Source organism: Procambarus clarkii, chromosome 15, assembly GCF_040958095.1.
Source record: "Procambarus clarkii isolate CNS0578487 chromosome 15, FALCON_Pclarkii_2.0, whole genome shotgun sequence".
NCBI lineage: Eukaryota > Metazoa > Arthropoda > Malacostraca > Decapoda > Cambaridae > Procambarus > Procambarus clarkii.
Window position 1 is genome coordinate 36,977,489 of NC_091164.1, and position 22,785 is coordinate 37,000,273.

At 40.5% G+C, this 22,785-nt stretch overlaps 1 protein-coding gene across 1 annotated transcript in view; it reads right to left on the reverse strand.

Moving 5' to 3' along the window:
* The window catches only part of LOC138349738 (tripartite motif-containing protein 59-like), a 34,015-nt gene extending 11,465 nt beyond the window's left edge, over window positions 1-22,550 (reverse strand). Inside the window, exon 1 of the mRNA XM_069325182.1 lies at window positions 22,474-22,550. Within this exon, the coding sequence (XP_069181283.1) occupies window positions 22,474-22,479 (6 nt within the window). The 5' untranslated portion in view covers window positions 22,480-22,550. The remainder of the gene's footprint in view (window positions 1-22,473) is intronic.
* Between the last annotated feature and the right edge of the window lie 235 nt (window positions 22,551-22,785).

Consider the following 22,785-nt stretch of genomic DNA (forward strand, 5'->3'; position numbering starts at 1 on the left):
CATAAACTGGGTACCTTTATTTGCATAGCGTGTTTACACAGATTAAGTTTAACTCTGGGGATATCAAAGAGATATTTATTTCTTGTGTGGTGATAATGGGTCCTATTACATCTGTCCAGGAAGAGTTTCAGAGCAGGATTTGCATTTAAGAACAGGGTTTTGTAAATGTAGTTGACACAAGAGAATTTATGGAGTGAGATTATGTTTAGCATGTTTAGGGAGTTAAACAAGGGGGCTGTGTGTTGTCTGAAAGAAGAATTTGATATTATTCTGATAGCAGATTTTTGCTGGGTGATGATGGACTTGAGGTGGTTTGCAGTGGTTGAACCCCATGCACAGATACCATAGTTGAGATAGGGATAGATTAGTGCATAATATAGAGAGATGAGAGCAGAGTTAGGTACATAATATCTGATTTTGGAGAGTATACCAACTGTTTTAGAGACTTTCTTAGTTATGTGTTGTATGTGGGTACTGAAATTGAGTCTCTTGTCTAGGAATAGGCCAAGAAACTTTCCATCATTTTTATTGCTAATGTTTACATTGTCTATCTGAAGCTGAATTGCATTTGTAGATTTGCTTCCAAATAGGATGTAGTAGGTCTTTTCTATGTTAAGTGTTAGTTTGTTGGTTGGCATCCATAAGTGGACTTTTTTTAGTTCATTATTAACAACATCATTTAGTGTATGTGGGTTGGGGTTGGAGTAGATGAGGGTAGCATCATCAGCAAACAAAATAGGTTTCAGAATGTTAGACACATTAGGCAGACCATTGATGTATATAAGAAATATTAGAGCCCCCAAGATGCTGCCCTGTGGCACTCCAACGGTTATTGGTAGAATGGGAGAGGTTATATTATTGATGGCTACACATTGGTGTCTATCACTAACTTCAAATCGATTTCATAGGACAATAATTTTGTTATATGTTTTGTTATATTAATGCCCGAAACGCTTTGCGTAATAGTGGCTTTAGGCATTGTATGTACTAGCTCTTATCTATAAAGCCAACAAACTTTGTAAAATCTCTTTATGTATGTACCTTTGCCTAAATAAAAATTATTATTATTATTATTATTATATATACTCGCTATTCGTTGACATGCGTTCGCTACTTAAACTACCATGTACTGTACTTATGTAAAATTTCCCATGTCTCTTCGCTCATCTCACCGAACCCTACAGGCTCTGTGATATATTGTTTAATTAAGTTGACCAGACCACACACTAGAAGTTGAAGGGACGACGACGTTTCGGTCCGTCCTGGACCATTCTCAAGTCGATTGTGAATGATCCAGGACGGACCGAAACGTCGTCGTCCCTTCAACTTCTAGTGTGTGGTCTGGTCAACATACTTCAGCCACGTTATTGTGACTCATCGCCTTGTTTAATTAATTGAGATTCACAAATAAAGCTTATAATTGTATATGTTATCAAAAAGGCAGAGCTTAGTTTAGTTCATTTATTATGCACCCCATACCCATCCTATGGGCGATAGTGGAGTGTTACAGAGGCACATAATGGGCTCAGGGACTGAGCCCCACAATTCATATAGCCAAGCAAGTTATAATCTTGATAAGCTAGTTACAAAAGTTAATGCACATTGTCACATCAACAATGGGCTCGAGACCGACCACAAGTACAGTTTATAATTTAAGCAACTGACATATATGGAGGGCTAGTGTCACAATTGATATGTTTATCCTACACATAACCCCCTCTCCCCCATCAAATGGGCAGCGGTGGATAGGTTACAATCAAGTCGTTTTTTGCGTTTTATTCAGAGATTAGATCTTATTGGGTGAGGAAAGATATTCATATTTTAAAGAAGGCTTCTTGGCTGATGCTCTCCATTGATGGAAAATATACAACCTTTTGAAAATCAATGTTAGTTTGATCTAGATATTGTAATTAACGAAAGTATTTGTCATCAGAAAGGTAGAAATATAGGCTACATTTAAAATCCTTTGTCATAAATATAACTGAAGTGAAAACGAAGATATATGCGTTTTGATAGTTACTTGATGGCTAGCTCTGAGAGTGTGAAGCCCTGCACACCAGCCAATAAATTGCATAATTAGTTTCCATATATTTTAATTAATCTTAAAAATCTATATGTCAGAAGAAAGGAAGATGTAGCCGTTAATGTGACAACATTTAAAAATATATATCTCTTAAGTTAAATAAATAATACCACCTTATCGCCTGTGTCCGGACACATGAAAACTACCTAGGTATCAGTATCCAGCCAGGCGGGGATCACAGGCTGCACAATACTGATAAATTATGTAATGCACTACTTGTGGTCGATCTCGAACCCATTTATGATGTGACGACTTATAGTGAATTTTGTAACTAGCTCATCAAGATTGTAACTTGCTTAGCTAAATGAATTGTGGGGTTCGGTCCATTCATTTTCTTTCTTTATTATGCACCCCATAATACCCATCCCATGGGCGGTGGTGTAAAGGTTTACAGAGGAACATAATCGGTTCAGGAACTGAACCCTCTAGTTCGTTCAGCGAAGCAAATAACTATCTTTTGACGCTAGTTACAAAATTATTAATGTACACATACTTATGCATACATGTACATATACATATATACATACACATGCATATTTAATCACCCACACAAATACACACATCAGTAATCTTTTGTATCACAAGTGATTCAACAAGAGGCTCACAACAGTAACTATACAAGGCACTTTACATCTATGAAGAGTCGCACAGTTACTAGTCTTGCTCCACACCCACCCAACTGGGCGGCAGCTTTACAGTCATGTGCTCCACACCCACCCAACTGGGCGGCAGCTTTACAGTCATGTGCTCCACACCCACCCAACTGGGCGGCAGCTTTACAGTCATGTGCTCCACACCCACCCAACTGGGCGGCAGCTTTACAGTCATGTGCTCCACACCCACCCAACTGGGCGGCAGCTTTACAGTCATGTGCTCCACACCAACCCAACTGGGCGGCAGCTTTACAGTCATGTGCTCCACACCCACCCAACTGGGCGGCAGCTTTACAGTCATGTGCTCCACACCCACCCAACTGGGCGGCAGCTTTACAGTCATGTGCTCCACACCCACCCAACTGGGCGGCAGCTTTACAGTCATGTGCTCCACACGCACCCAACTGGGCGGCAGCTTTACAGTCATGTGCTCCACACCCACCCAACTGGGCGGCAGCTTTACAGTCATGTGCTCCACACCCACCCAACTAGGCGGCAGCTTTACAGTCATGTGCTCCACACCCACCCAACTGGGCGGCAGCTTTACAGTCATGTGCTCCACACCCACCCAACTAGGCGGCAGCTTTACAGTCATGTGCTCCACACCCACCCAACTAGGCGGCAGCTTTACAGTCATGTGCTCCACACCCACCCAACTAGGCGGCAGCTTTACAGTCATGTGCTCCACACCCACCCAAGTAGGCGGCAGCTTTACAGTTACCTGGTGTTATTCTTCACCTATATCTTTTTCTGGTTAATCCCTATTTACATTATGCAGTTCAGGTTTTGTCGCCATACTATAGTTTTTAGTTTAGTAATTTATCACATAATGGATTCAGGGACTGAACACACAATTTATTTATCTAAGCAAGTTACAATCTTGAGGAGCTAGCCACAAAATTCATAACACATCGTCACTGATTATCGTCATCGGCATTGATTAACACATTGAACAGAGTACGACTGAGGACACCTCCGTGTGGAGTGCCAAGTTCAAAATCTCTCGTTACACGCCTATGCCCTTGGAACAGTACAGATGACTTCCTGTTGGATAGATAGCCTTTTATCCACCGTAGAAGCCATCCTCCTACATTCATTTTAGCAAGTTCTCTCAGAATGACGTGTGGGTTAGCAATGTCAAAGGCTGACTTAAGATCTAGGAAAGTGGTATATGACCTATCAGTATGCAGGGTGAGGAATGTGGTAATACAGTGATGTACACTTTTTCCATGCGTAAAGCCATATATCTGGGGAGACAACATATTATTAATTTTGTAAAGGAGACGGTTGAGAACATCCTCTCAAGACACTTATAGAGACAACTAGTGAGGGAGATTGGGCGAAAAGCACTCGGCTGGTGAGGTTTAGGAATGGGAATAATAACACTGTTGGTCCATGACTTATGAAGCTCCCCAGTAACATAGCTCATATTATACAATTGAAGAAAGGTATTCCCTGGAACTAACAGAAGCATATGCAGTATGCCGTCAGTAACTCCATCCTCCCCGGGTGATGTAGCTTTGCCTTTATGTAGAGCAGAATCTAGTTTGTATTCAGTAAAAAGCATGTCACAGTCATCCTCTTGATGACGCATGACGTCAAGGAGCCTTGCCCTATCAGTATATCTATCATTTAATTCATTCTGTGAGGGTAGAGGAAGACTGTCAAAGCTGGAAGTCGTGGCCCAAGCACCAACAAGCTCATTTGCTCTGTGCAGATGATTAGGGTACGAGATCTCTGCAGCATTTTTCCCTTTGATCTTGTTGATATCCTTCCATGCCCGACTTAGTGGCGTGTGAGAATTGAGACCACGGACAAAAGTTTCCCAGTCTGTCTGCCTCAGCTCCACCATACGTTCCCTGGCCTTAGCCAGAGCCGCTTGAAAGAGCCGAAGCATTTCAGCAGTGCGGGTCCTTCTATAAGCTGGTCCAATTATTCTGGCAGTGCGTTTTAGTGCATGCAATTTAGAATCATTATAATAAGCATAAGTGCTATGACCAGTGTAATTTGGGTTACGTGGCCTGGACGATGGATCAAGTGATTCTATAAACTGCTCGATAGTACCTGTGAGCTCATTGTTAAAATCTTCAACTGATGAAGGCTCAGATGAACTGCACCAATCTGACACATGGGCAACAAAATTGTCTCGTTGATCGATGGGCACAGCCAGCCTCTTCCGCTTGAACGCTCCACCAGGGAGGATAGAGCTGCCAATGCTTATAGTGGCTAATATGGTCAGATGATCAGACGCCATATCTGGCACTATTGACGAGGCGCACACGGTGTGGGAGACGTTGACACCAAGACATAGATCAAGAATACCCCCGTAGATATTCGTCGGTTCAAGGTCACCCACAATCTGTGCATCATCGTGGCTACCTAATAGTGACAACAGTTGGTTGCCGTTACGATTATTGAACTGCGAATTACCAATATTCCTATGCCTAGCGTTATAATCACCTATAATGATGGTAGGCACAGTCTGAATGCAGATAGGAAGGTCAGCATAAATTAAAGTTACAAGGAGTTGATTATTTAGTACATAGTTGTTTTTCTTTTTAATTGTATGATAGAGGAGGAGTCTTTAACGTGATTGGGAATACATACACACATACATACATACATACACATACATACATACATACATACATGCGTACATACATTCATACATTCATACATACATACATACATAAATACATACATACATACATACATACATACACGTCCAGTCAGCATATAGCTATTTCGGGACAAAATCCAATACAGTTTATATTGGTGAGACGCCACTGTGATGAGTTTAATTATCACAGGAACTGTAGGTTAATGTGTGACATAGGTGAGGTTAGATGAGGCATCTACAAGCATCAGCTGGAGGCTGATGGAGTGTTGTGGAGGCTGGTGGTACTATGCCCAGATGTTGGAGGGTGGATTTGACTCTCCCACCCTCCCTCGCCCCCCACATTGACCGCAGAACGTGTAAGGTTACTTTTCACTCTCGCTTACCAAGGGTATACCCCCCCCCCCAACACACACACATGCATCAGATTCTTAACTTACAATATTTATGATTTACCAATTTATGTTACAACACTGACTCTCAATTTCACAATATTGTATAAACTTTGATGAATCGCAAGCCTATGGGTCATCCAATAATGCTAGCAGACTTCTAGATGTTACCACTGCTAGGTTTAGGCTCGGCTACAAGTACCTCTGGGAATTTGTAACATCTGATGATGTAGATTTGACTAAATGTATACTCTGTCAGCAGAACTATTCGCATACTTTGCGTCATTATATAATGGAATGCGAAAAAATCGCGGAATTTAAAGATAACAACATCAATAGTGTCCATGAAATGTGTATAAGTACTTCATTCATAATGATGTGCTGCCCGAAATCTTAGCGAAGTATCCAAATTTGCTTACTGTAGGTAATACAGTGGTACCTCCCATAACGAATTTAATCCGTTCCATGTTCGTCATGTGAAACGGACGTCATACAAAACGAGTGTCCCCCATGTAACCAGTGTGATGCACTGTGTTTATTGTGAAATTTCCCTAGTGTGCATGACATCAAATGTTCCCCAAAATATAATTTTTCTTTGTAAAATGATAAATTACCGTCCCTGAACATGTCTATGTAAAAATAATTACCAAATTCCACTTACTTTGGCTGTGAGGGCGTGGACAAGGTGCGCTGTGACGTCATCAGGGGCTGGTCGCCCGTGTGTGAAGCTCCCAGACACGGTCGCGCAGGCCATTCAAGCACCGCGTGTTGCCACAAATATATTTTCAAATATTTTTCCTATGCATTTCCAATGCGGTTTTATTTGTTTCTTTTATCGTATATGATGCATATTTGTGACCTTTACAATATGTATACAGTAGAATGTTCATAATTTTCCATGAAACTGTGATACATGTGTCAGTAATGTGTCCACAATAAATGTTTATTGTCACAATATTACGTGGTAAAAATGCACTAATATTACAATATGTACAGTTTCACATACTATTTACACAGTAACACACTGTATTACACACTCAGTACTTTGGAGGTGCGTAATAGTCAACGAAGTAGTCCATGGTACACAGCGCGACTTTGCTCTCCTTGCACCAGCTACAGATAGATTTTTGTTTCCTGTTTCATCGTTCTGTGTGCTTGCAAATAATGCACTCGCGTGCACCCTTGGCTTTAGTACTTGTAGGTGGTATGTAGCCAAGCTTGTAAAGCATAAGGTAGTATTGAAACGATTATAGGAAAAGCTCAATTTGTAAGGTAGTCTTGAAAAGATCGCTTTGTAAGGTCCCACACAGGAAGAGATTCAGCTAGCCTCAAAGAGTGTCCATCAGTCAGGAAGAGATTCAGCTAGCCTCAAAGAGTGTCCATCAGTCAGGAAAAGATTCAGGTATTCTTAAAAATATCAATGAACACCACCACCATGGAAGCCGCTAACACTGTTCATCTATGCTACTTGTATCAGATGCATCATCACTGAACGCAGAAAACGATTCATCTATGTATCATCTATATACATTAGAGATGGCAAGGGTGGGGCTCAGAGCTACACCTGGATACGCTCGCTGTATCATCCTCATAGGTGCTGTATCACAGGCATCCGACCGTTGTGTTAAGCCCTTATTGCGCCTAGCTTCACCAATGTTATGACCCTTATGTTCTTCAAACAATAGGGTCTGAATTGCACTGACTGAGTACAGTCTTTCAACACCGTGTGGGACAGGTGTTTGAGAGCCAGAGGCATGTGTGCTACAAATGGTTGCTCACGCACTACTAACCCAGCCAGCAGCCCTTGTCTTTCATATTCGTTATAGCAAAAGGTTCGTTCAGTGTTTGTTGGGTAGGCTGCTCCATTATGACAATCTTTCTTTGTTTCAAATGTGTTCCATTTGTTTTGTATTTATCACTTACGTCTCAATAATGGAGCAGCCTACCCGACAACCACTGAACGAACCTTTATGACATTTGTCCATTTTTCAAATTGTTTCAACAGTTCTTTTATTTTTCGTTTTTTTTTTTTTTTTTTTTTTTTTAAGAAACATGGAGCAGTCGACCTGTAGACCACCGAACGAACATTTTTGACATTTGTACTGGTTTTCAAAATTCTTCATATTTTTTATTATTTACGTTTTTTGTATGTAAGAAACATGGAGCAGCCTACCTGCCGACCACCGAACGAACCTTTTGCTATAAGACAAATGAAAAATAAATATTGAACACATTTGAAGAAAGGAAAATGTCATAATGGTTTATTCAGTGTATGTAAGGTAGGCTTCTCCATTATTGAGACGTAAATGACAAATAAAAAACAAATGGAACACATTTGAAACAAAGAAAGATTGTTATAATGGAGCAGCCTACCTGCCGAACACCGAACGAACTTTTTTGACATTTGTTGTATATCAGATATTTCATTTCTTTTTCCTACAAAAACGTCAATGCTTTGCAACATCTCAGCAGTCACCCTTTTATATCCCAGCATCATTAGCATCTTTAAACAAGAACAACATAATTTATGTGCATCGTCGGAGGCGTCTAAGAATGTGCAAGCAGCAGCGCGGACCCCACCATGTGGTGTTGACGTTACTCAAACCAGCGTTCGTCATACGGGACGATTTGACGCCGATCGGGCCGTTCGTTACCCAAAATATTCGTCTTTTGGGGCAATCGTTATGCGAGGTACCACTGTACATGCACATGACTGTAAAGCTGCCGCCCAGTTGGGTGGGTGTGGAGCACATGACTGTAAAGCTGCCACCTAGTTGGGTAAGTATGCAGCAAATGACTGTAAAGCTGCCGCCTAGTTGGGTGGGTGTGGAGCACATGACTGTAAAGCTGCCACCCAGTTGGGTATGTGTGCAGCACATGACTGTAAAGCTGCCGCCCAGTTGGGTATGTGTGCAGCACATGACTGTAAAGCTGCCACCCTGTTGGGTAAGTATGCAGCAAATGACTGTAAAGCTGCCGCCCAGTTGGTGGGTGTGGAGCAAGACTAGTAACTGCGACTCCTCATAGACGTAAAGTGCCTTTTATAGTGACTGTTGTGAGCCTTTTGTTGAATTACTTGTGACAAAAGATTACTGATGTGTGTATTTGTTTGGTTGATTAAATATGTATGTGTATGTATATATGTATATGTATGTATATGTACATGTATGTGTACATTAATAATTTTGTAACTAGCGTCAAAAGATTGTTATTTGCTTAGCTAAACGAACTAGAGGGTTCAGTTCCTGAACCGATTATGTGCCTCTGTAATCCTTTACATCACCGCCCACGGAATGGGTATTATGGGGTGCATAATAAAGAAAGAAAATGAATGGACCGAACCCCACAATTCATTTAGCTAAGCAAGTTACAATCTTGATGAGCTAGTTACAAAATTCACTATAAGTCGTCACATCATAAATGGGTTCGAGATCGACCACAAGTAGTGCATTACATAATTTATCAGTATTGTGCAGCCTGGGATCCCCGCCTGGCTGGATACTGATACCTAGGTAGTTTTCATGTGTCCAGACACAGGCGATAAGGTGGTATTATTTATTTAACTTAAGAGATATATATTTTTAAATGTTGTCACATTAACGGCTACATCTTCCTTTCTTCTGACATATAGATTTTTAAGATTAATTAAAATATATGGAAACTAATTATACAATTTATTGGCTGGTGTTGCAGGGCTTCACACTCTCAGAGCTAGCCATCAAGTAACTATCAAAACACATATATCTTCGTTTTCACTTCAGTTATATTTATGACAGGATTTTAAATGTAGCCTATATTTCTACCTTTCTGATGACATAAATACTTTCGTTAATTACAATATCTAGATCAAACTAACATTGATTTCAAAAGGTTGTATATTTTCCATCAATGGAGAGCATCAGCCAAGAAGCCTTCTTTAAAATATGAATATCTTTCCTCACCCAATAAGATCTAATCTCTGAATAAAACGCAAAAAACGACTTGATTGTAACCTATCCACCGCTGCCCATTTGAAGGGGGAGAGGAGGTTATGTGTAGGATAAACATATCAATTGTGACACTAGCCCTCCATATATGTCAGTTGCTTAAATGATAAACTGTACTTGTGGTCGGTCTCGAGCCCATTGTTGATGTGACAATGTGCATTGACTTTTGTAACTAGCTTATCAAGATTATAACTTGCTTGGCTATATGAATTGTGGGGCTCAGTCCCTGAGCCCATTATGTGCCTCTGTAACACTCCACTATCGCCCATAGGATGGGTATGGGGTGCATAATAAATGAACTAAACTAAGCTCTGCCTTTTTGATAACATATACAATTATAAGCTTTATTTGTGAATCTCAATTAATTAAACAATATATCACAGAGCCTGTAGGGTTCGGTGAGATGAGCGAAGAGACATGGGAGATTTTACATAAGTACAGTACATGGTAGTTTAGGTAACGAACGCATGTCAACGAATAACGAGTATATATTTTTTTTTTTTTGTAATATAACAAAACTATTGACCTATGAAGTCGATTTAACTTCCAAACATATATTTTTAATAAATGTTAAATGTTTTCTGGCTAGTTATGTTAGTTTTTATTAAAAATATGTATTCTACTTGTTAACATTATAATTTAAATTTGTGATAATTTGTGCAGAGAAGTGCGACAACTGGATATGCCAACAACACTTTCCAAACAACGATATATCTTGGATAAGTCGCTCCACAACATTGACGCTTGGACCGTCTACTTCCTTGATGCTACTTATTTACTTATTTCATAATGAAATTATATTAGTTTGGAGTAAATATATGTTTTCTCATGTTCTGCATTCAACACCCACATTATAGTGAGTATATATACCATATTACTTCATTACCTAAATAATGCTAGGAGGGTTTGAGTAGCATTGGGTCTTTAGTGGACAGAATCCCCAATAGATGGGGCGAGAGTCGCCCCATCTCTCTCGCCCGAGCAAGAGTCGAAACTTAATTTAAAATTGATATATCTTTGTTCTCGAACATGATATATTTCATTTGGTGCAATCATAATAATGTTCATATCTCGGTCTTTCTGGAGGCATATAAGATTTTAGGCTTTATTAGTGTATCTTTGTTAATTATACAATATATCGGCAAGTGCGTAGGCGTCTGCACTCCATGCCCGACAAGCTACTGAGCGCTACTATAAAAACATATGTATCTTCACTTGAGCTATAAATATGTATATTGTAATGTATTTAAAATGAAGCTCTTATTTCTATCTTGCTTAAGACATATAAAACATTTGTGTTTATTAAAGAATTTAAGTGAAATAAACATTGATCTGAGAGAGAGTTGCTCTGTCGTTCAGTCTGTACGGGTGGGAGCTCCGTAATTTTTAAAATACATGTATCTTCATTAGAACTGTAAATATGTCTATGGTAAAGTGTTTAAAGTGAAGCTTATATGTCTGCCTTTCTTGAGACATATAAAACACATATGTTTATTAACGAATTCACGTGAAATAAACATTGTTCTGAGAGAAAGCAAATCATCAAATGCAATTCAGCTACAGAGAGACAACATTAACATCAGTAATAAAAATGATGGCAAGTTTCTTGGCCTATTCCTAGACAAGAGACTCAACTTCAGCACCTACATTCAACACATAACTAAGAAAGTCTCTAAGACAGTTGGTATACTCTCCAAAATCAGATATTAGTTCCTAACTCTGCTCTCCTCTCACTATATTATGCACTAATCTACCCCTATCTTAATTATGGTATCTGTGCATGGGGGTCCTACCACTGCAAACCACCTTAAGCCCATCATCACACAGCAAAAATCTGCTATCAGAATAATAATTAACTCTACTTTCAGACAACACTCAGCTCCCTTGTTTAAATCCCTAAACTTGCTAAATATTAACTCCCTCCACACATTCTCTTGTGTCAACTACACTTACAAAACCCTGTTCTTAAATGCAGACCATGCTCTGAAACTCTCCCTGGACAGATGTAATAGGACCCATTATCACCACACCAGAAATAAATATCTCTTTGATATCCCCAGGGTCAAACTTAATCAGTGTAAACACTCTATGCAAATTAAGGGACCTAGTCTATGGAAACTCACTCCCTAGTGAATTGAAAAACTGTAAAACTTTTGCCTTATTTAAAAGCAAAACCAAAAAGTACCTAATTTCATCTTCTTAGTTTCCTACACTGAGCTTTAAATTTGCTCTGTACCTAGTGTTACCCAATCTCCTAATTTTTATGTAGTATCAAACAACCTTATCATTGTGTTCATTGCTGTCTTCTTTATGTGCTAGCCATATGCTGGATTGTGACTACCAATTTTTGTCAACTACCATTCAAGCTGTCATTGCAATCAATCTTATATTGTTTCTGCTGTATTGTGCCTACCAATTTTTGTCAACTACCATTCAAGCTGTCATTGCAATCAATCTTAGCTACCTATGTGCTTTAATATACTGTACCTACAATTTTCTCTCATCTTATTTTTTTCATTCCACGTAACTGTTATCATTTTTTTGTCTATAAATTTTGCAAGCATTTACCTTCTTAAAATTTTCTTTGATTAAGGACCTGCCCGAAACGCTGCGCGTACTAGTGGCTTTACAAGACTGTAATTACCATATTATGTATCCTCCCATTCTCAATGTACATTCTTGTATATGCATAAATAAATAAATAGATAAATAAATAAATAGTTGCTCGGTCGATCGATCTGTCCGGGGTCGGAGCTCGGCTATTATAAAAATACACGTATCTTCGCTTTAAATTTAAATATACCCATGGTAAGGTATTTAGAATGAAGCTTATAATTCTATCTTTCTTGTGACATATAAAACTCTTACGTTTATTAAGAAATCTGCGTGAAATAGGCATGGTTCTGAGATGAATGCTGCGGTTTTCGAGCTCGACGCGCGACAATGGACGCCATGCACATCCAGTGGGTGTTATTGGACCCCATAACCCATTCTATGGGTGGTTGGAGCCCCATACTCATTCTATGGGTGGTTGGAGCCCCATACCCATCCTGTGGGTTTGTAGTGGACGCCATACTCATCCTGTGGGTGGTATTGGACCCCATACCCTTCCTGTGGGTGGATGTTGGTCCCCATACTCATACTGTGGGTGGATGTGACCCTCATACCCATCCTGTGGGTGGTATTGGACCCCTTACCCACCTAACAGGTGGTAGTTGACAATATACCCATCCTAGCTATAGTTGGTATAGTAGACACAATAATATCCTGTTTGCAGTAGTTTACCCCATAGACATTCCAACGTAACATCGTTTTCTGTTAGCGTTCCTACAAAACATCCTTTAAAGATTTGTAAAGCACAAACTATGGTATATAATATTGATTGGTGAAGCACTGTTATTCTATGTAATAATTTTTAGTGCTTATTATAATTTACTAAGAACAACTAATATTTCTCAAAACAAAACTACGAGCCTTCAATAGGAAGTAGCTGATCTGTAATATTCTAACAGCATGGACAATAGTATGTAAATTTCACAACCCATGTGGGACCTGAAAACTACAATTTTCCTTATAATTGGACCAATCACGACTATTCTGCTATCTAGGTTGACGGACGGGTACTGTGAAACGTAAATTGGTACGTGAGGAAGAGTTTGGGTTTGGAAAAAAAGTAACTGGGAATATATCACATATTTACTAAGTCATATTCAACATATTGACTTTAAGCATTAAGTCATATATGTGCTGTCTTGTGTGAGAACGGGTTGATATATATACAGTATATATATATATATATATATATATATATATATATATATATATATATATATATATATATATATATATATATATATATATATATATATATATATATGCGAACAAGCCTGAATGGTCCCCAGGACTATATGCGAATGAAACTCACACCCCAGAAGTGACTCGAACCCATACTCCCAGAAGCAACGCAACTGGTAACTACAGGGCGCCTTAATCCGCTTGACCATCACGGCCGTCAAAAGGAAGTGATAGCCGAGGCTATTTGAGCCACTTCCCCGACGGCAACTCGGATGGTAAACTTGGGCATAGCATTTCACCAAATCACCTCATTCTTTGGGGCACACGTGAGGAACACAAATGCGAACAAGCCTGAATGGTCCCAGGACTATATGCGAATGAAAACTCACACCCCAGAAGTGACTCGAACCCATACTCCCAGAAGCAACGCAACTGGTAACTACAGGGCGCCTTAATCCGCTTGACCATCACGGCCGTCAAAAGGAAGTGATAGCCGAGGCTATTTGAGCCACTTCCCCGACGGCAACTCGGATGGTAATCTTGGGCATAGCATTTCACCAAATCACCTCATTCTTTGGGGCACACGTGAGGAACACAAATGCGAACAAGCCTGAATGGTCCCCAGGACTATATGCGAATGAAAACTCACACCCAGAAGTGACTCGAACCCATACTCTTACCATCCGAGTTGCCGTCGGGAAGTGGCTCAAATAGCCTCGGCTATCACTTCCTTTTGACGGCCGTGATGGTCAAGCGGATTAAGGCGCCCTGTAGTTACCAGTTGCGTTGCTTCTGGGAGTATGGGTTCGAGTCACTTCTGGGGTGTGAGTTTTCATTCATATATATATATATATATATATATATATATATATATATATATATATATATATATATATATATATATATATATATATATATATATATAGTATATTTTGGTAGCAGTCTTTCCTGTAGACATATATTATTAAATATGACCGAAAAAGTAAGATTAATAATTCTAACACGAATTTTCTCTATCTTTCTTACATTTCTTTTCACTGTTGATGGTAATTCAAAGATCAATTCTCCAAAATTCATTTTTATTTCTAGTCTGACGCGACACTTGAGCGCGTTTCGTAAAACTTATTACATTTTCAAAGACTTTAGTTTACAAACACACAACTGAAACTGAATAGAGCTTATACATCTTCGAAGTTTATATCTACATTTGGGTGAGGTGGATGAGGTGAAAAAACGAACTTTCAACAATGGGTATAGTTAGTTCAGGCACTACGAGTCGTCGCTATACACAGATGGCGGCTGGCGGCTCCCTCACTCATTCAAGGTCACACGCACTAAACTTTCTCCCCCAACAATACTGTTTGCAGTGTTATTACCCTATATACACATATTATATATAAGTATCTACATGTTTTATGCACCGTAACTGTACACCTAAGCTTGTAGTGCGCCCAAAGAGCGTAGTGGCCACCCTCTAAACAGCTAGACAAATCGTGCAGACGACGTCACCTCCGTCACCCAAATGGCTCCTCCCAGCATAATCCTTTTGCTGTTATTACACTAATACACACACTGTTACTCCATCTTCCCTGACAACTTCCACCACTGACACAACCAGCCTCCCCTGACACCACTATTACTCCAGCTTCCCTGACAACTTACACCACTGACAACCTGCCTTCCATGAGAATAACTTACACCGCCTGCCTCCCCCCTAACAATAAACCCTAACTACTGACACCACTTGCCCCCGTGACAACAACTCTCACCAATGACCCTTGATACCATTTTATCATCCTTCAACCATTTATCCCTAGAAACAATGGGTAAGCATAATAAAACACTGTATAACTGTTTACACTTTGGCGAATCATAGTTGATGACAGCCACCTCCGACGCTCGGTCTCGGTGACTGCTTGGATGAACAATCCTCGCTTAATCAAACATTTGTATGTTCCACTGAACATTTAGTACCTAATTCAATTTGTTCGGATCTTCTGGGAATTCGCTAGAACGGGGTTCATTAGTGAGGATGAACTGTACTCTTTTCAGCTTTCTAACCTCAATTTTCATGCTACGTCATTCATTTTGCTATCAAACTGTTCACAATATAAAGGGGCACATTTAAAACCAGTCCCATAATATTCAGACAATAAATGGGATTTTTAAAAATGCATTAATTGATGATGGCATTACCTTCATCAGGGACTCAGCGTGTTTTGGTTTTATGATGTCGATACCCTCATCAGGCCGCGAAACCCCTGATATTATTAGTTGGTTTTTGTTAACCCTTGGGCTGCTCTCTTGCGATTTTAGCCTGCAACACGTCTTATAAGAGTGTTCATTTGTGTTTCCTGATCATGGGAAAAATAGAAAATAATTTGTGACATATTTTGACCACAATAGGGCGAGGAAGTCTGGCAAAAGTGAGGCGTTGACAGAGTAATCATCGGAGGCAGTCAGCTCCACCCGAGCTGTCAGGCGGGATTTGCCACAAAAATATTATTACTTAATTATTTCAATGTCTTTGATTTTTTTTTCTGTTTTTTTCGAGTAATATTATTCAATAGTGTGTAGTGTGATATATTTATATAATAAAATGTGATCCATCGCTATACTCAAAAAGTATTGTGAGCATATTAGTGATTCAATTACAGTGCATCCTCACTCTAACGAACCCTACTCTAAAGCATTCCCGGATAATCCGAACAAATTGCATTTGGCGCTAAATGTTCAGTAGAACATACAAAAAATCATTTGTGTTGTTCCACTGATGGTGATGACCTAGGCCGGTATGGCAGGGCTGTGAGAGCTGTGTACTGTACACACTCTCCACATCGTTCACTTCAATATCCGTATCACTAGTATCAGACACCTGTCTTTTTCCAGATTTGAGTTATCAAAATCACTGGCATGCTCATCTTCAAGGAATATGCCCTGTATTTCAACATCAGAGAGTGTTTTCTCAAAAACATGGCCAATTAGAGACTGGGAGCTCAATATGGATACATACAAAATGGTTGCTACCTTGAATATGAGCCTGCCCACAACCGTGGGGAATGCTGGGAATTTTTTTCAAGCTGGCAAACACCTCAGGAATCCATCTTGTACCCAAGTTTTGAACCCTACAATATACCTACAAGTGCCTTAACCACTGTGATGCGCCGAGTTTATTGTGACATTCCCCGTGCACATGAAATCAAGTGTTCCCCAAAAAATGTTTTTTTAACCCTGAACATGTATGTTTATGTAAAAATAAATACAAAATTCCACTTACTTTGGCTGTGGGGAAGTGGACAAGGTGCGCTGTGACGTCATCATGGCTGGTCGCCCGTACCAGAAACTCCCAGAAACAAGCGTGCAGGCCATTCAAGCATTGAGAGTTGCCACAAATATATTTTCAATTATTTGTTCTATGTATTTCCAATGCGGTTTTATTAGTTTTTTTATTGTATATGATGCATATTTTTGTTATTTACAATATGTATACAACAGAACGTTCATAATGTTCCATGGAACTGTGATACTGTGTGTCAGTAATGTATCCACAATATTTATTGTTGCAATATTACTTGCTAAAAATTCACTAAGATTACAATATGTATAGTTTCACACACTATTTACACACTAACACACTGTATTACACAATCAGTACTTCGGAAGTGAGTAATAATCAATGAAGTAGTCCATGGGACAAAGCGCGACTTCGCTCTCGTTGCACCAGGTACAGATAGATTTTCGCTGTTTCTTTGTTCTGTGTGCTTGCAAATAACGCACTCACGTACATCCTTGGCTTTAGTACTTGTAAGTGGTATGTAGCCAAGCTCGTAATGCGTAAGGTAGTCTTGAAAATATCGCTTTGTAAGGTCCCTGACTGGAAGATTCAGTCATTTATAGCAAGTGTCAGTCAATCTAGAAGAGATTGAGCCATTCTGGAAGAGATTCAGCTAATCTTGAAAATATCTATGGAAAACACCACCATGGAAACCGCTAACACTGTTCATCTATGCTACTTGTATCAGATGCATCATCACTGAACCCAGAAAACGATTCATCTATGTATCACCTATATAAATTGGAGATGGCATAGGTGGGCATGGGTGGCGTTCACAGCTACAACTGGATACGCTCACTGTATCATCCTAATAGGTGTGGTATCACTTGCATCCGACCTTTGTGTTAGATCCTTATTGTGCCTAGCTTCATCAATATCATGACCCTTATGTTCTTCAGGCTATAAGGTCTGAATTTTTCAACATCTTTCAATTTTTCAGCGATCTTTCAACACTGCGTCGGACAGGTGTTTGGGAGCCAGAGGGGCGTGCACCACCCCATGGTTACTCACTCAATACTAACCCAGCGAGCAGCCGTAGGACATTCTGGGAATTTTTTTCAAAGAAAGCTGCCTCTCACTGGGGGTCCCAAGAGTTCATTTTGTATCCAACCTACCGCGAGCGTGTTTTGACCGTGTACAAAAAAAAAACTTGTCGGTGGGGACAGTTATTGGTGAAAAGCATTTGTCGTTTGGCACAGTGCAGTGGTTAAGGTGTTATGCGCGCCCCTTGATCGAGCGAAATTAGGCGCTAATGCATTTCAGAGGGTTAATACACTCAACAAAACTGGTTAATAATACCATGACTAATACAATCCACATCACTGGGTAATACCAATATGATGAATACACTCACCATCACTGGGTAATGAAAACACCAAGAATAACCATTGTATGGCTCCGGGCTATTTAGTATTTGTCACCCACAGGCGCATACCAAAAAAAAAATATTTTTTTTCCTAACCTGTTAAGTCGTGTTCCCTGACCATGAGAACAAAAAATTCAATTGAACTTACCGACGACGTAATTGAGCCGACAAGATGGGCGATGACGTCACACCATGCATGATCGCTCATGCACGGTGTGTCCCAGAGGCGGCGCGCGCGGTCTTCAAGCAGCCAGAGTTGCCACGAATTTATTTTCGCTGCATTATTTACAGTGTCTAGGCCTATTTTATTAGCAATATTAGTCACTAATTGTGTTGCACATAACGTTACATCACAGTCATTGTCAATAAATGTTACATACATCGAGTATACACATGTGCACACAAATGTTTTCCATTACGCCATTATATTATGTATCACAATGTTCATTATTATATGTACACACAAGCATGCACTATGTACAGGTTTTTGCACTATTATTGCACATTTAGAATTCTTGGAGAGATTGGTAGTCGTTGAAGCAGTCGACAGCACACAATAGAACTGCACACGCTTCACACCATGTTTGCACCACTTTACGTTTCTGTACTCTCTCTTTTTTGTTGTTTTACATACTAGGCATTCACGTTGGCCTATTGCACGCTTTCCAGCTGGTGGCAAATGTTTTAGTCTGTGTTGCTGAAAGGCCTCCATGTGAGCAAGCCTGGGTTTGCAGCATGCTGCAACACTGGGTTCATGATTGGTCTTTGCATGCCAGGGACATCTTTACCAAACTTTGCTAATAACTGTGTTGCAAGTGTAAAAGCAAACGCACGGAAACTAGGTTTACGTCCAGTTTTCACCAGATACATATTATAGCAGGTCAACATGCTCAAGTCAACATGATGGAAAAACACTTTTTTCGTCCATTTCAATGTTTTCCACACACTCGATAGTGCCAACCATCATGTTAGCCTTATCAAACGCATGTTGATATTACAGTATAGTCAAGAACACAATCTGGCTTATATACTGGTTCTTTCGTTACACAGTTCACCTTGCCACTGTTCACCATTGTACCCTCATGAATGGTTGTCAGCATGTTCACTTCTCTCTTGTCTTTCCACCGAACCGAGAGTATTTGATCACATTTCCGTAACTGGCACTCACCAACTGCAAGTCTACCGTCAAACACTGGCATTTCCCTCCTTCGTGCCTTTACTGTGCCAACCAATCCAGTTCTATTTTCAACCAAAAACTTAGTTAGCAATGGACTTGTATAGTAATTATCTGTGTATAAGATGTGGCCCTTGTTCATCCATGGTGCCATCAGTGACTTCACCACACTACCCGAGAAACCATGTTCGTCGTTACCGGGAATGTCTACATCGCTAGCTGAATACAGAATCATGTGTAACACGTATCCTGTTTCACAGACACACAGTACAAAGAATTTCAATCCAAATCTGTTTTGTTTGGAGGGAATATACTGCTTGAATGAAACATATCCTTTGAAAAGCACAAAGGATTCGTCAATCACCAGCTTCTGTGCTGGTACGTAAAAATCTCTGAACTTATCAATCACTTCATTCATATAGTGCATCACTCGCCAGAGTCTATCATCCTCTGTCCGGTCCTCATTACTTGCAAAATGCAGACACCTGAGGAGTATCTGAAACCTATCTCGGGATATATATTTCCCTAAGAAAGGTGTTGAAATAGTCAGATCTTTGCTCCAGTAATCTGTGATAGCGTGTTTGACACAGTGCTTCATCAACATACATATTGCTAAAACACATACATTTCACCTACATTGGTGGTTTTCCAATGTTGCAATCGTGAAAATTCTGTTATCTCTCTTCTAATGAGATGAGCCGCATGAAGGTTCGTTTGGTGTACAATATATTCCATGAGCGGCTCATCATAGAATGCTGTAAAAAAAATAGGATATGAGTGTAAAATTCACTCATATCCTCTCCATTATCAGGAAAAAGCTCGGTAATCCCATCTTTATTGTCAAAGGCAGGAATTCGAGGAATAAAACCAGCACCATCACTCCACACTAGTACACCTGGTGTCCTGCGAGACGCAACAGGGGCACGACGGCGACGAAGTGATGTACACAGTGGACCAGGAGCTGAAGCCCGTCTACGCACAGTACGGCCGCTACGTGCACATAAGGTGGAAGCACGTGAACATCACCACACTACACAGTACCCCATAAAAGGTTGATGCATAAGCTGGAGAAACAGGCAGGAGTAACTGGTAGGGCGCTCCAGTGGATAAGGGAGTACCTAAACAATAGGAAGCAGAGAGTTACAGTGAGGGGTGAGACCTCAGACTGGCGTGAAGTCACCAGTGGAGTCCCACAGGGCTCTGTATTTGGACCTATCCTGTTTCTGATATACGTAAATGATCTCCAGAGGGTATAGACTCATTCCTCTCAATGTTTGCTGACGACGCCAAAATTATGAGAAGGATTAAGACAGAGGACAGTTTGAGGCTTCAAGAGACTTCTTGAAGAGGACAGTTTGAGGCTTCAAGAGGCTTCTTCTTGAGGGCTTCAAGAAGACCTGGACAAGCTGCAGGAATGGTCGAACAAATGGCTGTTAGAGTTTAACCCAAGCAAATGTAATGTAATGAAGATAGGGGTAGGAAGCAGGAAACCAGATACAAGGTACCATTTGGGAGATGAAATACTTCAAGAGTCAGAGAGAAAGACCTGGGGGTTGATATCACGCCAGACCTGTCCCCTGAAGCTCATATCAAGAGGATAACATCAGCAGCATATGCCAGGTTGGCTAACATAAGAACGGCCTTTAGAAACTTGTGTAAGGAATCTTTCAGAACATTATATACCGCATATGTCAGACCAATCCTGGAGTATGCGGCTCCAGCACGGAGTCCATATCTAGTCAAGCATAAGACTAAAATGGAAAAGATTCAAAGGTTTGCCACTAGACTAGTACCCGAGCTGAGAGGTATTAGCTACGAGGGGAGACTACGGGAATTAAACCTCACTTCGTTGGAAGACAGAAGAGTTAGGGGGGACATGGTCACCACATTCAAGATTCTCAAGGGAATCGACAGGGTTGATAAAGACAGGCTGTTTAACACAAGGGGCACACGCACTAGGGGACACAGGTGGAAACTGAGTGCCCAAATGAGCCACAGATATATTAGAAAGAACTTTTTTAGTGTCAGAGTGGTTGACAAATGGAATGCATTAGGAAGTGATATGGTGGAGGCTGACTCCATACACAGTTTCAAGTGTAGATATGATAGAGCCCAATAGGCTCAGGAACCTGTACACCTGTTGATTGACAGTTGAGAGGCGGGACCAAAGAGCCAGAGCTCAACCCCCGCAAGCACAACTAGGTGAGTACACTACCCGAGAACATCACCATCACTACACTACTCTTGGTGCCTCATGTTGTTCCATGCGGCGGCGCTTGGCTGGGCGAGACGCTGACGTAACAAATTCTCGCCCAGTAACACCACTGGTACTGGCACCAGGCTCGGTAACACTATGTTCTGATTCCACTTCACTAAAACCAGAAAAAGAGTCACCTTCCTCTGACTCGTCACCGAAAATATCCTCAGACTCTAAATAATCACATGAACTGTGTGGTCGAGGGTGAATTGGAGTAGACACTGGGCGAGGTGGTATGGGTGAGCATATAGGCCTTGCCATGGGAGGCGGCTGTATCTCATTTTCACTGTCAGTGCTACTATCATCGGTCAATTGTGTGTAGTCTTTATCAATATCAGTTATCAAAATCACTTTCCTCACCATCAGAAAATAATTCACTGGTTATTTGCTCTTGGGCGAGTGATTGCGTGGTGCGCGCCCGATAAGCGTTCGGCCGTGCGCTCGACATGTGTGGCTGCTGGGTAACTGATGCCTCCCACGCGATGGTAGCGTGAGCTGGATTTTTTTTTACAAAATGGTGTCTGTTTACTATAACCCATAAGCAGCGTATGGGAGTCCCCTCTACCTTTCAAATTTTTATCTCTACCTTTTTATCTTTCAAATCTTGCGTTGTACTCCAATGCATCATATGATGTGGAGCGCAAGTTACTGCAAGTCACTCAACCCATCATATGATGTGTTGCGCACTTAAAGGGTTAATACGCTCAGCATCACTAGTTAATGACAACATAATAAATATACTTACCATCACTAGTTAATAACAATATGATACACACACACACACTGATAGTACAGTAAGAATAAAATTGTCCTTACCATCATTAATGGGCAGAAGTTGTGTCTGCTATCGTCCTTGGGAGCCGAGCAGAGATGGAAGCAGTATTACCTATTAGGCAAAATAAAACAAATTTAAGGTTTCTATGACTAAATTTTTCCCACCAAAACATAGTAAATTTTTAGAAAAATTTAATAATATTTTTTAGGTATTGTACTTTGAGCAAAAGTAAGGAGGGTGGGCAGGAGTAAGGAGGGTGGGCAGGAGTATGGAGGGTGGGCAGGAAAGGAGGGTGGGCAGGAGTAAGGAGGGTGGGCAGGAGTATGGAGGGTGGGCAGGAGTATGGAGGGTGG